At 36.4% G+C, this 18,164-nt stretch overlaps 2 protein-coding genes across 2 annotated transcripts; both read left to right on the top strand.

The window, feature by feature from the left end:
• Positions 1–6,778, top strand: LOC139967723 (protein DPCD-like). Its single transcript, XM_071971755.1, has 6 exons — positions 1–157; positions 927–1,007; positions 2,364–2,485; positions 2,899–3,032; positions 4,816–4,918; positions 5,698–6,778. Exons 1-6 carry the CDS (start codon positions 94–96, stop codon positions 5,800–5,802), a joined length of 609 nt encoding a protein of 202 aa, XP_071827856.1. The 5' UTR covers positions 1–93; the 3' UTR covers positions 5,803–6,778.
• A 787-nt stretch (positions 6,779–7,565) lies between these two features.
• Positions 7,566–18,137, top strand: LOC139967725 (MICOS complex subunit Mic60-like). Its single transcript, XM_071971757.1, has 12 exons — positions 7,566–7,747; positions 9,239–9,345; positions 9,878–10,117; positions 10,640–10,902; positions 11,400–11,536; positions 12,299–12,405; positions 12,990–13,128; positions 13,558–13,681; positions 14,582–14,805; positions 15,439–15,667; positions 16,681–16,764; positions 16,994–18,137. Exons 1-12 carry the CDS (start codon positions 7,709–7,711, stop codon positions 17,536–17,538), a joined length of 2,238 nt encoding a protein of 745 aa, XP_071827858.1. The 5' UTR covers positions 7,566–7,708; the 3' UTR covers positions 17,539–18,137.
• The last annotated feature ends 27 nt before the right edge of the window (positions 18,138–18,164 follow it).

The raw sequence follows: 18,164 nt of genomic DNA on the forward strand, positions 1-18,164 counted from the left end.
TAGCGTTTATATGGAACGTCAAAGTCATTATGTGAATACAAAGTTATCGCTACATAAACATAAACCGTGAAAGTAATTTATCTTCTCGCGCTAATGGCTGATCCTTCGTGGTTAGAATCTTTGAAATCAGCTAAAAAGTCTGTCTTAGTGCAGGATGGTAAGTAACGTTTCACAGTATCTACGTGAGCAAATATTACTTTTTGAGTTACTGTTATTCCCATCAGTCGTTACTAGGACTAGGAGTAGCCTAGGAACAATAGGCACAATACAAATACAATGTAGGCTACAATACAACGGGAACACATGGACCAGTTAAGCAAATGCTTGTATAACTAGAATAGTCACCCAAGATACCAGATAAGGTCTGTGCATGAAAACATCACACGTGACCCACTCTAAACCCCAGCAATGACATGAAGTTTATAAGATCAGCAAATGATGGGGGTCCTACCACCACAATAACGTTAACAGTGATACTGATACTGACTTAGGCCTATTACTACTAGTAGTAGTAGCATGGTGGGCTCATAATTAACGCACTTAAAGGGTCACACTAATTAGCGTCAACAGGCCGATTTCACGACAACTCACGACAACTCAAGACAACAAGTTTAAAATACCATCAAATACAATTGATGTTATCAGAGTATATCTGGAAACACGTTTAAAACTGACTGGAACCAGCGTGCATACATATTTTTCATGGGAAAAAATGTTTTTGTCGTAAAAATTGCCAACTTTGTCATAATGTTGAATTGGAAATAGGAACAACATGATCTTATCTTACACAATTGACATGTACTCAAAATATGTATACATGTTGCCCTGTTTGTACTCTCATCGCTGTAAGGTCAATTAATGAAATGTGAAATTCTTCAAATTCTAGAGTTATGGAATAACATCTCTTTTTTCTCTTTATCATATAGGGAAAAGAAAAATTCACTGTATTTTTCTTGATAAAAAAGAAATGGTTGAAGAATATGACGTGAAGACTGGAGATTTGTTAGGTGTGTGAAATGGATCTCCTCTGTTCTATCAATTGATGCACAAATATTGTAATTACAATACATAGGAGTTGTTTGTGTGATATTTTGAACATCAGTTCCAATGTTCATATATCTGAAGAAGATTTGAAGAAAAAAAAACACAAGGAATGACAGTCAAGAACAGCATTTTGTGCAAATGTCTGGCTGATACCTCAAGTTCAAATACAATATTGCCAACAGCAATAATCATACTATGCTTTGCTGTAATTATCCTTACACAGACTTCATAAACATTCATGAGTATAATTGTTCTGGCTTTTTTTTTATGTTTAAGATAGTTAGTATAAACTAGCCAATAATAAATCCCTTTTTAAAGTAGTCTATGTCACATTAGCTCTTGAACTTTAATCAAGTTTTAATTTAAAATATTGAACCTCTTAACGTTGACCAAATGATGTCATTGGTTTCAGTATAAACACTGAAAAGAACTAAAACCAAGATAACAGTAATTGGTCTCAGATCCTACTGGCACGTTGACATCACAGATGTTTATCATGACAGCTCCCAGACCAAGATTTTAAATCTCCGAAACAGAACAAGATATATTCGATAGTTGTTTGGGTGAGATGTTGTTCAAAGATCTCTGTCCTATATAAGCCAATGATGATAGTTGCTTTTGTTTCCACTTTTAAGATCTTCTTAATTGGCTCCAATTATAGCACGCAATAGCTAGCAAATTTTTGTGATGACGTAATCGACCTGCCACGCTCGTAAATCGACCTCAGGCTCAACAATTAGCCTGCATAGCATCTTAACACCATCAGGCTCTTTGTGTCATCACTGTGTGGAAATATGCCCATGTCTACAGTGTACAGTAGTTACTAGTTAGTCATACAGCGTTCACACAAAGACCCTCATACAAGAAATGATTAAATATGTGGCAGGTTTTGCAGACTAATTGGTAAAAAAGAGGTCATTTTACGACCAAGGCAGGTCGATTATGTAAGCTCAAGAAACTTTTCCATGATAGCGTGCTATAGTTGGGGTCTATACAGCTTAGATCTTTAATATATGACAAAATGGCACATAATGTCAAATATTCATGGTATCATTGAATATTCTCTAATTAGTTTTAATTTGGTTAAATACCCAAAGAGTGCGCTGTACACCTTATCTTTTTTGATTGCATAATACTCAATAGGTTTGCTCAAATTTCTAATAATTTGCAACCAAGTATCAGAAGCTGCCTTAAGCAACAATGAAGCCATTTAACTTTGTCCACTTGTATTTTTTCTTTTTCTTTTTTGGCCATAAAAAGTTACCACCATGGCATCTAGGATGATATTCGTTTTCTCTGTTGTTCATTCCTTCAAATAGTTAGGAAGTGGAAGAAAAGGAAGGTTCTAGGAGGAGATGGGACATGGGAGTTTGAGGTTGGTGAACAGTTTCGTGCTTCATCACTCCTTAATGAAGATATGCTCAGAGAAAGTAACACCAACGTAAGTTGAACACTTTAAGGACTACGAATTTGTTAACCTTGTATCTTTGCAAAGCTTGCTGCAGTAATCAGAAATTGCATGGCAGAAAAATATTAAACATCACATGTTTTTGAGAGGTATGTAGTATATAGACTAAATATAGCATACTGTAATTTATTCTGCTCTTAGATCAATGTGTCTTCATTTCACTGTATTATTATGCATTCAGCTTCAGTAGTGTTTTCTTGAAACTTTTATTGTACACAAATGTGTAGCACTAGCACTGCTTCAAATGAAACTTGCTGTTGAATATTCCACTATACTGTTTATTGAGAAATGTACATGTGACTGGCCTGTATACTTGTTAAAACAATTTATTCAGTGTCTCATCGGGAAAAGTTATATCAAAACGTTTTCCATCTTCTCTCTTGAAGCCCATTTTCACAAGAAAGGATAGCAAGGATTGTTTTCAGTGGAGGATAAGGAATCTTTCGTATCCTGTTGAGACTTACACAGTCACAGCAGACAATGATGCAAGGTGTTGCATCATCAGAACTTCAAATAAAAAGTAAGGGTTTGAATTTTTAATATTCACAGGGGTAGAGAAATAAGCATGAATGCAGGTGTCATTATAGAACTGTTACCTAATTTGATGAAGGTGAAAACAAAATTTTTGCAGAGACACAAAACATTTTCATCTTGACCGATGTCTCGCTCTCATTCTGTTTATGTGTACAACCATCAAAGAACTCCTTTATACCAGAGGGTTATTTATATATACTGTTAATTTCATGTACAGGCATTTTAATTTTTAATTGTACACTGTGTAGAGTAAGGAAAGGCAGGGGTGTAGCGAGCGGGGGGGTGTGGGGGGGTGTCACACCCCCCCAATAATTTGGTCGCTGTCGGCAAATTTTGGGTCTGTCGGCAAAAGGAGAAAAGGTGAAGAGAGCGGAAGGGGAAGAAAGAAGGAAAGCTGAATAGAAAAAGGAGAACGGGAGCTTCTTCCGTGCCAAATTTGACTTAAAATATGCACCAGATTGCATCTAAGGACGTTCAAACTAATTTTTCCAAAGGGGAGGGGTAGACCCCCTACCCTTAGACCCCTCCCCCATTTCAGTCACCACTTCCAGATCCGTCGGCAAATCAAATTTGACTTAAAATATGCACCAGATTGCATCTAAGGACGTTTCAAAACTAAAAAATTGCCAAAGGGGAGGGGGACACCCCCTCCCCTTAGACCCCTCCCCCCCATTTCAGTCACCACTTCCAGATCCGTCGGCAAATCAAATTTGACTTAAAATATACATCAGATTGCATCTAAGGACGTTTCAAAACTAAAAATTAGACCCCTTCCCCATTTCAGTCACCACTTCCAGATCCGTCGGCAAATCAAATTTGACTTAAAATATACACCAGATTGCATCTAAGGACGTTTCAAAACTAAAAATTTTCCAAAGGGGAGGGGGACACCACCTCCCCTTAGACCCCTCCCCCATTTCAGTCACCACTTCCAGATCCGTCGGCAAATCAAATTTGACTTAAAATATGCACCAGATTGCATCTAAGGACGTTTCAAAACTAAAAATTTTCCAAAGGGGAGGGGGACACCACCTCCCCTTATACCCCTCCCCCATTTCAGTCACCACTTCCAGATCCGTCGGCAAATCAAATTCTCCACACCCCCCCAACAAAAACCCCTTCGCTACGCCCCTGAGGAAAGGGTAACTTTTTCACCACTTTTAAGAATTTTCACACTTGCTGTACTTTTGGAAATTGCTGAGAGAGTCTAAAACTATATTGCCAAGCCATATTTGTTGCCAGTCACTCCATTTTTGGTTTGAATCAGTAGAAGAAATTGCCTTAACTGGAGTTATTTCACATTCATATCAAGAATATAGATGACTTGAGCCCTGTCTGTTTACAACCTTTCCAAATTAAATATGAATTATAAACTGAATAAATTTGCTTTGTATTTCTTCTTATGTGAAATTGATCATGACACACTTTGTCAGAACCTTCAAAAGCTGACTAAATTTGTGGTTTCTCTGATGACATTTTCTGCTCTGCAAACTGCCAGACACATTCAGGATTTACCACTAAACTTAACAAGATACTTCCTCTCTCTATTTCTTTTTTGTGTTGACAGAATTTCTTCAAATTTGGGATGAAAAAGCTTTTACAAGCATTACTTTAAATTTGAATAGTAAGTAGTCAAAAGTACTACCTACTAACTTCTAAGGGTTTAGTTTTGATTTCCTAAGCTATTTTAAATTGTTCTCAGCTGTTGTTTATCTAACTATCTCTCTCTCTCTCTCTCTCTCTTTTGCACTGTTTGGTGTCCTCCTCAGATATTACAAGAAGTTTACCATTCCAGACCTTGACAGGATACAACTTCCCATAGATCAAAGTGCAATAACCTTTGCTCATGCTCACAACACTTTGATCATTTCGGTAAGTAACATATCAACTCTGCAATGTTCTACGAACGTTTACGGTAGTAGCATGAATCACCCACTATCGATGAGGCATGGACATTACTGGTTATAAACTTACTAAATAATTGAGTGAATGGTGCTGTTGAAGGAACTACAGGACCGGGGAGGGGAGCGGAGGGGTGAAATTGTAAGGGGTAGATGTTGCTCTGTGGAATAGGACTGACTCTTTGTCTATACAGATACTTACTTCCTTCTTACTTTCTGCAAAGCATAATGGTAGATTATATTTCTACTATCCCAAACGTGTTTCCATTCATCCTCCTTTCATACCGAAGTTACATACTTGATGTTATTTAATTTCTTGTCCTGTTGTTCACTTATAAGTTTGACAAAGATATAAACAAAATGAAACGAAATAGACTGCCACCATATAAAAAACGCACTCTCATAATCATATCATATTACAATTTTTCTCTACAAGGTATTGTAATGTTTTTTTGAGCCATTAGTTTAGCCTCAACATACAATGACAATAACCACTATGCCTGCTTCATATACAGAGTAGGTTAGGCTAGGTCTTCCTGCTATGAAAGTGTAGTATGTAAACAAACTAACTCAACTGTCCATGGTCAATCATATCTGAAGTGGATATTAATCAAACTGTAAAAAAAAACTAGCTCCTTTTAATATTAATAATATTAAGAACTGCAGAGTATGACCACAATCAATTTCATATGGTTTCCTTGTACACAATTCCTGATTTTTTTTCATGTCTTGTTTTTCTTTTCTTAATAGTACAAGAAGCCTCCAGAGATCCACAAATTGGAACGAGAAATCAAAGCTGAATTACAGAAAATAAATACCATGAAGGAGGGTGACGTTGAGTGTAACCCTAGCTAGCGAACAGAGGAACAACCATACTCATATTCCGTCCACTGCTAATGTCATTTTGAGCATTTTTGCAAAGTAATTTGTAAGGCTGAAAACTGCAAAAACAATTGAATTAGTAACCTCATTTTGGAGCAATGTATGTTACACACCATGTCAGTGTCTTAAATGTGGGGTAGCATGCCTGTCAGAATTTCTTCACTTCACTTTGCCATTTATCATTAATTGATGTGTTTTTCTAGAACACTTTGCTCTGTCAGTTTCCATGGTGACAGACTTTACAACCCATAAGATATTTGTTAATAGAATATTCTTTGATTTGACAGTTTCCTTTAAGTAACATAGTTTTTTGGTTCATATCCAGCAAAAAATTTTATACCCAAATGTGACAATGTTGATGTAACTATAAAAAGATTTTTTGAAAGCCCATATAACAGTCACCAGTCAAGCCATATATCTTGTTATGGCATTGTAAAGTTAATTGCTAGTTCAGGGTGAGCAAAGGTTTTGGGTGAGAGGTAGCTATAATTGTAATGCTGTTGATTTTCTCTTCTATTGTTTAATTTGCTGATTTCTGGTGTTGTTGATCAACATAGGATATTAAAAATTGTTCTGTTCTTCGCATAAAGTGTGTGTGACTCCAAGATTGAAGCAATGTGCCTGTCCTATGTTCTTTGTGACATTCATAGTCTATTATATATAATTTATTTAAGTAATCATCGTAATGAGATTTCCTCCGAAATGAACTAAGTCACTGTAGATGACCTTTCCAATATCGCCTTATGTTTTGATGATGAAATATTTTCTTGAACAAATTTAATGCTTGTGTAGAGATTTGTTGTTAGAATACTCTATTTTACAACTTTTTTGGGTTATTGTAAATTTTGTTCTGTATATTAAGTTGCTTTCACCTTGAACATTAATTATTTATACTTTCATTTGTTTTGTAAAGATCTGAAAAAAAGTCAAAGAAATGCAACGTGATGTAGCCAATTTGGTATTAATTTTTTCATTCTGTGATCGCTTGTACTTCTTGAGAATGGAATAAAGTACCTTAATCATATATTGATCCCCATTCATTATTTCCCAATCTATTAAATACTGGGCACTTTTGTGAATACATCAATCCCAATCGATACCAGTTATCCATGTCCACATCAACTGCTGCCCCAGTCCTCCTGCTATTCATTAGTGGGTCATTGACCCATCCACTTGTTGACCAACTATTCATCCAGTCATCCAATCACTGATCCATCAACCTTTTGATCCCCTCTCAACTTATTATCCCTACACCTCGTCTTCAACCTTGCACAAATAATCATACATATTTACTAGAACAACCTTGAGTTTAGAGTTATAGATCTAAGTCATGGTCTAAATATCTCAGAATGCACCACTGGATGTCCAAACTTTAATTTAAAGATGAACCCATCCCACTTATGTGGGAATCAACAAACAGTGGAAGATACACATCCAAAAACTACAGTTATGCATTCAAGATTTCATCGGAGGGAGAGCGAAGATGAACGGAGGGGCACACACCTGCGTAGGAAGGCAAGCGACAGATTAAGGAATATTGTAAAGGAGGGGGATTATAGAAGCTGCATCCCATTTATAGGGGATGTCAGGATGTTTTCCCTGCACCCGAATACAATTTTGGTACAAATTTACCGAGATGAGGATATTTTACTTTTTGGTACAATTTGTACCGGGATTCATCTTGAATTCTGTAGATTCACTGCGTGAAGGTTTTTTTTAGCATATTCACTAGATATGTCTCTGGTCAGACATGTTCAGCTAGTCTCATTTTTTTACAGACAAATGTGCGACTTTGCAAGATAAACTCCAGCCCATGGGATAGAAATGAACGGTCTGCTCATCTAAAGGTCTTACGTAGAAAACGGCAAATCCATCGAAAATGTGGAAGATCACGAAGCAGACAACTCTCACTGCAAGGGTTTGTAGACATGCTTTTACATGCTCACATTTGTACAGTTGCGGTAGACCTAACGTTTGCCTAGCCCCTATCCTAACTCGCTAGATGAACTCATAAATGCACGTTACTCGTTTGTCATAGGCTACTGTATGCAGTGTAAGGAGATACAGATGAACAGATAATGCGAACCGACTATGTTTTGGTCGAAATTAAAGTCAATTAGGAAGAAATATACTTTTCCTTACCAAATATACAAAGTAAAAGACACCTTAAATGTTTCCTGCTTCAGCTATAATGCTTGGTGGTAGTCAGATTCCTTAGCCCTTAAAAGATTCATAAAAATAATCGGTGTGAGGTGTAGATGAAGAAACTGGTCAACTCTAGTCTTAGTACTTGTGATTAAAATGATGTATACACAGCAAATCCAACCTCTTGTGACATATTTCTCCAAAACATGAACGGGAATAAGTTTACCATAGTTATAAAAGAAGGTGTCAGCATTAAGACAAATTAGTAAGTAATACAGGTGCAAACTTATGTTATGGGCTGAAGACAATATACTGTACACTAGGTGCAGTTAAAAGTTTTCTCAGATAGAAAGATGACACATGTGCATTCATGTTCTTTCCTGTTTTATAAAGATATACACTAGCAGGAATTTTGTACAAGATACAAAGTCTGATCTGACTTGATAGGAATCTAAAAATGTGGTCATTACAAATACTGATGATTTACCATTAGAAATATAGTTTAATTTTTTTTTGATATTATGTCAGCAAAAAAAAGGCACCAAGAAATTCTGATAATATTAAATTTCTAACCAATCACAGCAAATGTATCCAAATGGCATTGAGTCTGCAAATTTTTGGCAATGTAAATTTTTGGTTAGCTATACCTATTCAGCTACAGCAGGCCTAGCCTATTGTTTTAGATAAATCACACTGGTAAGGTCTACTTGATATAGAAGGAATTTGATAAAAATATCATAAAATGTTGTTGTGATAGGATAAAGATAAGTAGAACTATATTTCTTGATGATATACTGTGAATTTGACCCCCCAAAAAAGACAGTTTTGCATGACTAGATCTCCTAGGTGGAACCTAGATCTAGCTTGCTGTAGGCATAATTAGTACTGATGGTATTTAATAATTGATAAGTTGGAGAGTCTGCTACTTGTTTATATCATTTATACTTTAAACTAATTAATCCACACCAGATCTGGCAGCTTAATTTAATACTGGTAGATTATAGGTCTAAATATGAAGCACTTACTTTCTCAGAGTTTTTTGTTTTCTGAAGAAGACAAAGCACACTATCATTGTAAAGTGTGTGGCTCAAAAGTACTGGAGAGTTGTTGCATAGATGGTCTTACTAAATGAAGCATATAATCAGACATCAAAGTTTGCAAAATATATGTCCATAAATCTTGCGAAAAAGGCATCCATGGAATTTTTATGATGAATTTGAAGCTTGTTTCTTTTATTTCAAATATTTTGTGTATTTAATCACAGGTGACCAGCAGGCAGCTAGTAAAGAGAAACTTTTCAAAGAATAGCCAACGGCTCCAGCAAGCAGAAGGGGGAAATCCTGGGGTACCACCTCCACCACCACCACAAAGGTATTAAATAAAGGCCTGTACAAGCCTGTAAGACAACACTGATTTATATTTATTGATCAAAGTACTGCTTTTAAATAAGTTGGATGATATGGAATAAACAAAAAAAATCATAAATGGTGGGTTTGCTGGATGAAATTTTACATTATTTCCATAAATGATTATATTCAATCTGTCAACATGATTCTGTTTGCCAATTTCAGCCCAGAACAATCAGTCATATACCTACTGTAAGTTAAATAATATTTCCATTTGAAAAGGAAGTAGGGATTGTAACGATTGTTGAAATCAAGTTGTCTTATGACTGGTCAGCCATTTTCTCCAGATACTTGACTTGAGTACCTTACATCACTGTGCGAGTGTACTGTCTCTTAAACTAACATCCATCTTGATCTGAGTTTGTCAGTTTCAGGAAAGGATAACTTAAGTCTTGACTCAGTAACACACAGGAACAAAAAAGCCTCTTCCATTAGCAAAGGAGACGATAGTTTAGTATTAACATTGTTGAAATGACCTTGTTTATTTTCTTTCATAGATCTGGCAGTGGTCTAAAGATTCTTGGAGGTGGACTGCTTATTGCTGCTGGTGCGATTGGAGGAAGTATTGCCTATGCCAAGGCCAATCCTGAGTTCAGACAACAAGTTGAGAGTAACTGGCCTGTACTTGTCCCTCTGACCTCTTACATCTTTAAGGATGATGACAACAATGATGACAAGTCCGAGCAGAAATTCTCTCTAGGTGGCTTGACAACCTCTCTTGGAAGGAAGAAAGAAGTGTGAGCTTATTATCTCATATCATATCACCACCAAGACTTTTAAAAAGTTGCTGTTTCCTTTGAAACATAAGGTTCTTCTATATGTAAATTATTTAAATGTTATCGAGCAAGAAAAAAAATTACAATTCAGTTCAATTACCATGATGACACCTTGAATTATGCTGTTGCTAGATACATTCACAATATATCCCAAGATTTAAAGTAATTTATATATCTTCTCAATAGAAAGTGCTATGAGGATGTGGTTCTGACATAAAGATGCAAAAAATTACCTAGATATGTTTTGTTAGCAATCGACTTCAGCCATCGTTATATTTATTTATGTAACCTATGACAGGAACTCTTTTATCTTTTGTAACAGTACTTCAGTTTTAAATATCTTGTGTTTGCTAGCTAAGCCATTACTGTAATTGTGTGTTATGTTGCAACTTTAATAGGATGGAATTCAAAAGATGAAAGCCATGAAAAAACAGTCTAAAGGGTTAAGTGATTAAATCTTACGTATTGTATTGATAACTTCAGTTTACCCGAGGCAGACATTAAACCACCGACTGAACTGGAAGAGAAAACTAATGAACCGTCGGCTCTGGTACCCAGTGTAAAGAAAGAGGGGAATGAGGATGGCAAGAAGACCAAAACAGAAGTGAAAGTTGTTACCAAGGAAGAAAAGAAAATTACAAAAGAGAAACAGGAATTGAAGAGAAAAGAAAAAGAAGAAGCCAAAGCCAAAGCAATGGAACAGAAGTTGATTGAGCAGGAACTGGATGATGCCGCTGAAATTGCAGGTGAGGTTGTGAGTAGCGTATTTGGAGGATTGATAACAGAGTTGTGTTAAGTTTGTACTCATATTCTAGCACTATTACCTGTACTGGTACCCCCCCCCCACCTCCCCCCTCGTAGATGCACTCATACTAGCGTTCGTGGATTTACCCATACTTGTTTTGATAAAATGTTTACTGAAAAAGGAAATAGTCACCGATTTGTAATACACGTTTCAGTCAATGCCAATATACAGTTACTCAGAGCTCAAACTTGGAAGAAACCAATGAATTTAAAATTGATAGGAAGGGCATGAATTGTACGTCTCACAGTTTCATACCATTTTGCTTTTCTCTTGGGAACAGAGTCAGACACATAATACACTGTACTAGAGAAATTAAACTTGATCCGGTTGTTTCATAGTTCAACTGAATCTGACTTAAATAAGGTTATCAGTGGTAAACAGAACTGTCACAGTAGGAAGGGTGTCAAAATGACGATTTTTGTTTGTATTTAATAACAGCGCTAGAAACCATCTTAGATCACGTCATGGAATCGGCTGTAAACGCGACCGTGTCGGCCATCGACAGACAAACAGAGACGGTAGAGATCATAAAGAATCACACAGAGAAGTTAAAAGTAGCACTTGATACCTCTCAGGTGAGCAGTGTTTAATTAATTAATTATTAATCAATTAATAGTTAATTTTATACCTCTCAGGTGAGCAGTGATTAATTAATTACTAGTTAATTTGATACCTCTCAGGTGAGCAGTGATTAATTAAGTACTAGTTAATTTGATACCTCTCAGGTGAGCAGTGATTAATTAATTAATAGTTAATTGATACCTTTCATGTGAGCAGTGATTAATTACCTGGCGTATCATACATTGAATTATTTGTCACATATCTTGCATTGAATTGCTGTATGTTAGATCTTAATGTAATTTATTTCTTGTATCATAAGAAACTTAGATGATGAAAGGTCCTAATATAAATTCCTGAATGTTTACGTCTAAAATTTTCTAGTCGATGAAAACCTCAAAAGTTGATAACTCAGTGCTGTTTGGAAGAGAAAGTCTGTCAGATATATATATGAAATAAAAACTAAAGGTTCATTGATATCTACAGTGTTCTAATTTAATTGAATTGTAAGGATGTAGAAATCTAGTAATCCTTCCACAGTTCAAGAAAAAAAAAGTAAAAGAACTTGATTAATGTGAATGGACTTCAACAGAGTTTTATAGTCAACCATGATCAGCCTTCTACATCCTTTTAACTTCGTCCTTCAGGACATGTTCCTTTACTTGTGGGATATCTACTTGGCTGGAAGGTACTTTAGAAAACACATTTAGGAAGCTGAATGTTGGATGACATAATTATGTGGTCTTTTTTTTTCCTCCTTTGGTTCTCTCCTTTTGTAGGAAGTCACAACCAACGTGAAAGATCAGCAATGGAACGAGGTTATTAAAGCGGCAGAGATCAAGAAAGATTCTCAGCAAGCGACTGATGCTGAAATCCTCAGAGCAAGGTAAATCATTGGTGAAACTAGGCGTATTATTGAAGAGGGAAAAAATTTGATTGTGAAATGTTTTAAGACAATTTTACCTGGCAACACCAGTGGAATTTTTGTTGTCGGAATTGCTGAGTAGTTTGTGGTATGGGTTGAAAGTGTAGTTGTCGCAAGTGACAGTCTGTGAAATGAATTTTTTAATATATAATATCATATGATATCAGGCAAGAGAGAAAACAATGAAAACACACAGACAAACAAAACAAAAACTAAACAAATTGGTAGGTATTTTTTATCACAATTTATTCATAATTTACTGAAAGCAGTTTATAGAAATGTGTTTATTTCATACATTAAAACATGATCAATAAAAAAGAAATATCTCATTAAACTCAATCAATTTGAAGTCAATTGTCACACATAACAATATAACTGTATGTTAAATGATGTTAAATCCTAAGATCTGAAGGGGGGGAAAAATCCATTTTAATCAAGTAAAATTAACAAACGAGAAGTAATAACTAAGACTAACAGATTTTATTTAGACAAGATTAATATCACTCTTCTTGTCATATTTTTTTGTCGTTATGAAATATTCTCAGGGAAGAACTAGAGAAACTGAAATCTGTTATTGAGGAAGGTGACAAGGTCAAATCGAAGTTTGGTCCAAGCAAATATCTGATTGGAGCCAAAGAGACTCTGCTTCAGATGCAGGGAGACTTGGATGAAGCTGAACTTACGGTGAGCGTCAAACAGAGGCAGATGTAATGGGCGGGAAGGAGTAACAGGATAGGGGTGGAGGGAGGTGGAGGCAGGGGGAGAAAGAGGAAGAAACATGACAAAATGACCGAGAAGTTTTGTTATGCATTATGATTGCTAGGGCTCACTGAATTGAAAATAATATGAGCTACTGAGGTTTAAAAGGTTGGTATTAATTGTGAATCACAATCATTTTCAAATGTTCTTGAAAATTGACATGGCATATGCTACAGACCAAACATTGCAATGGAAACAGTGTTTTCTCGGGCTTTTAATCTTCACTTGTCGTGAAAATGGTGAATTCTATGGTGAGAAATGGTCTGAAAATGACCAAAATATCTTGACTCCCTGGAATCCTGTTCAACAGATTCTAATTGATTGTTTTGTCTCTTTTGTGCTTTTTAACTTCAGAAAACCAAAGCTGACAGAGAGGCGAGGATGTTGAGGGACTGCCACGAGTTGATCGAGAAAAGCCGAGAGCAACTTAAGAAGGAATTAGCCAGTGTTGTCCCCAAGGTGAAACTTGGTCAGAAAGGTAATGAGTACTAGTTAATATCATTTGAGGATTGTGGAGGAAACCTTGACCAATTTAACCATTGAACACTTTTTGTTCGAAAACATTTTGCATTAGTGAATTTTTCTTGTGACCTCTGAAAAAGCCAGTGAAAATAGCAAGTGTTATGTCTCATCCTTTATATGATTATTTAATTCAACGTTGATGCATTGAAGATAGAACAATTCCTTCGACATTTTTCTCTTGTACGATATATACAAATTTATACATTTTTTTCAATTTGTTCTCAAAACAAGTTGAGGTGTACGTTGGTACAATCCAATTGTATATTAGCAAGCCTACAATATAAATATGGAAAAACAAAAGAAGAACAAAATACAGTGTAAAATTAAATGCACAACTCTTGTTTGAGTTTGCTCTCTGTTAAAATTCATACTTGGCGTGTCGGTCCACATTCATGTAAGCACTTAGCTCATAACATGAGGTCAATGAAGGTCAAACTTTGTTGGAGGTCTCATCTCCAAGCTTTTAGTTAACTTCATGTACCGATATCCTGCAAAACACAAGGTCACAAGATATTTTCTTTGTGGTTCTTTGATGTTGGCATTAGTAAATTGCAAAGTAGGCTAAGGTGCATAATGCTATGAAAGAGGTGGTAGGTATCGTCTGTGTGTTGGTGCTAGATTTGAAAAAAACATGCTTCTATTTCCAGATTTTAATATGTACTGTGATGCAATTGCACTTTAGAAGCAAAGTATTTGCTGTATAAGGCAAATGAACAACAGTCTACATTCTGGGAAGTTCTAAACAAATTTGAAAGGGAGGCAAAGACAAAATACGGCAAAAAGGAAAATACTGTTGCAAATGTCAACCAGTCGATCTTCGATCTTTCAATTTTTCTTGTTTTCCTGTTGTTGTTAGGCGCCAAACTTTCTGAGGAGGAACTGAATGCCATCATCGTCTACACCCACCAGAGGATAGAACAACTGCACAAACAGCTAGCCGAGCAGCAGGCTCTAGAGGAGAAGAGGATAGGATTGGCTCTGGAGAGACAGAGAGAAGAAGATGAACAAGCTAACCGAGAACAAGTTCTCCGAGATCTTGAGAGGAAATCAACAGAATGGGCCATCCTGCAAGAGAAAAAGGTGAGGTGGACAGGTTTTGTAAGAACTGAATTGTTGAAGAAGAAGAAATTGTTAAGAAATGGTGGGTTAGAATAATACAGATTAATAAATAATGAGTTTTAGATGGGAGGAAAATAATCAGCTGGTTTATTTGTTGTTTAGTGTATCTATCAACTGGTGATAAGACTCTAAGTAAGAATAGGTTGATTTTCTAGCAGGGAAATAATTTAGTTGTGCAGTAATTGGGAGATTTGTGACTAAAAATATAGATAGTACAATCTAAATTTAATATTAATTAAAATATTAATTAAATATAAATTATATATAATACAAGCAATAATTTTCTGTGTACAAGAAGTGCTAGCCATCTATCAATAGGCGTAGCAAATTGCTCAGCTTCTCTAGCATTTTTTATGGTATGCAAGATAAATATAGTTTATTTACTACAAGACAATTCAAGTCTATGAAACAAAGTGGGTGCCAAGGACTAACATGCCTGCATACCTGATTAGTGCAGTTTTGTGGCCCAATTTTTTTTATTTTTTCATATGCTGGATTGAAATCCTTTGCATGTCAGATTTTGACCAATCGAGCCAAGCGAAAGCCCTTGCCTTATATATGATTATACGTTTTTGTCCTACCTTCCTGACATAGCTCTCAGAACTGAGACAGGAGTACGAAGATGAAATGAGAGTCCAGCTGAGGCGTCAAGCCGCTGCTCACAGCGACCACCTCTCTGACGTCTTGAGAGTCCAGGAGAAACAGCACGCTGCCCAGACGGAACAGCGAGAGGTTGACGTCAGGCAGGAGGAGAGATCCAGGTACCAGGAGAAGCTCAACAGTGCCATGACCAAGCTAAGAGGAGTGGAAGCAGCCATCGAAGGTAAGTCTTGCTCTCATCACCAAAACTTGCTGTTTCCTGATTGAGAACAAAAACAAAAAGTGTCCCACATGGTAGGAGAGACGATAAAAATGTTACAAACAATTCTAGAACTACTGCACACCTAATGTGTCAAAGGGTGATGGGAGGGTTGGTTATTTAGTGTAGCAAGGCTTTAGAACGAGTTCTTCAAGGGTTAAAAATTTGGTCAAGAACAGAAACGAATATCAGAACTCGCCATAGAATCGTCATTCAAGAGCCAAACGACACTGTGAACAAGTATTGGAAAAGCAACACATTCGTTACTTGTAAGCTAGCTTAATTTACATATTAACTCCTGTGAGTGCTGTTTCTGCTGTATTGTTGTGTTGCTATTGTTTTTTATGATATTTTAGTCATTGCTGTTTGCTAAGTGTCATTTGGTCTGCATGCAATGCAAGGAAGTATCTGACCCATTCACTGCTAACCTGGCTCTATGTCATTAAGTTTATATATATACCTTAGAAGTTTTTTGTTGAACTTGCCACAACCTAGGATGCCATAATTGAATGTTAGAAGAAAGATTCGCGAGGTACTTACATTCATCTGCTGCTGTAGTCTGTGGGACGCAAAATGTTCTGTGTTAGATTACACAGTTCCTGACCTGTGAAATTGTGCATAGTAGACTAGTTGTTGTGAGCAGGTAGATTGCATAGTTCTATTGATCAGGGGGACTGAATTATGTTTAAGTATTATATCGCACGATGAGGACGATACAAAACTACTACCCCCAATGCTATAAAAGGCAGCTTGAATTAAAACTGTGTGTATTCTAGGCACTGGATATGACCTCAAGTGAACAATAGACTGATTTGAAAGATGCTAATGAAATGGAGAAATTTTCAGTGGTTTGCTTCAAAAAACTAATTACACACAGATGAAAAAGCTATTTTGACACTCAAGCATTTGAATTGAGTGGTAGAGATGCAAGACCTATTGACTGTATTAATTGATCGATTTATCTCATTTCTTGTCAGGACGAGCTCATTTGGAGAAAGAAAATAAGAAATCTCAAGAGCTTTGGCTGGCTTGTGAGACCCTAAAGCAGACAATAACAACAGGTGAGCAAAACCATTACCTTGTCTACCACTATCCCCATAGTTGGAATAGATTTAGGGAACCCTCTGTAAAATTAATGTTTCGACAAGTTTCTTGTTATCGTAACGAACGATTGATCTGCGACGATACAAGTTTTATCAAATAGCTTTGACTAATAATTTCATACCTTCTTTTACAACTGAATATAGATTTATGCTTTGTGATTTACCAATCAATTTTCCGTTGCTCCAGGTAAACTGGGAGGTAGAAACTGGGAAGACAAGCTGAAGCCTCTTGCCAACGAGGTGATTGCAATCAAGGAAGTTGCGGGACCAGAAAATCAGTTTGTCAATGCCGTGGTAGATAAGATACCAGAAGAAGCACTGATGAGAGGGGTATTCAACGAGGACTGCCTCAGGGAGAGGTGGGAAAATATCCAGAGAATTTGCAAGAGGGTCGCACTGATAGACGAGAATGGGGGTAGTATTTTCCGATATTTTGTGTCCTATTTTCAGTCGTTGCTAGTCTTCACAGATTCAATACCCCCGTTTGAAGGGGAAGAAATAGATGTGAGTAGTTTAGATGTATTTAAATTAGTAGCCTATACCACATATTACGTAGAGAAAGGGGACTTGGAGCAAGCTTTGAGATATGCAAATCAGCTCGAAGGTATGCCAAAGAAAGTGGCCAGTGATTGGCTAAAAGAAGTACGGCTACTGCTTGAGACTAACCAGGTCGCTTCGGTGCTAGCTTCTCAAGCTTCAGCGTCTGGTTTAGGGGGACTGCATATTCAGTGAGTGAAGTAAAGCCTTGGTCATATTGCATATATTCAGTAAGTGAAGTCAAAGACACACAGGTTGTATGCGATATTTAATTAAGGTAATACTGCTCATCTTTTGGCATTGTCTTCTGAAGAGAATGTTCTTGCAAAGAGCTTGCATCACCGGCCCAGATTTTAAACCAAATGTGAAGTTTCTAATTAAAAAGTTATCATGGACAGTGGAAATTGTTTGTCATTTGTATCTTAACTTTGCGAAATATTTTGCATACTGTATGTATTGTATACACGCAAAACATGAAGCTGTGTTCAAACATGTCTATGTGTAAAGTATAAAGCTGAGAAAATGGAAAAAGAGAGGTTGGACTAAAATGATATTGTTGAACAATTAAAGGTATATTGCTTGAGAATATTTGGCTAATACATTCGAGTCCTTACAAGATAACTATGTCCCTCTTTATAATGATCACACAGTCAGTCTCGATGCAAGGGGACTGGGGATCAGTCGTTCGGTTTTCCTGCTAAGGTTCCTTCCTGGCGACTTTTATTAAAAAGTATGTCCCTCTTTATTGTCATAATTCACTCGGAAGTAATTTTATGTCTGTCGGCTTCCTGTGCACCTTTCAAAATTTGTGGTGAATTTTC

Source organism: Apostichopus japonicus, chromosome 5, assembly GCF_037975245.1.
Source record: "Apostichopus japonicus isolate 1M-3 chromosome 5, ASM3797524v1, whole genome shotgun sequence".
In the NCBI taxonomy this organism is placed as follows: Eukaryota; Metazoa; Echinodermata; class Holothuroidea; order Aspidochirotida; family Stichopodidae; genus Apostichopus; species Apostichopus japonicus.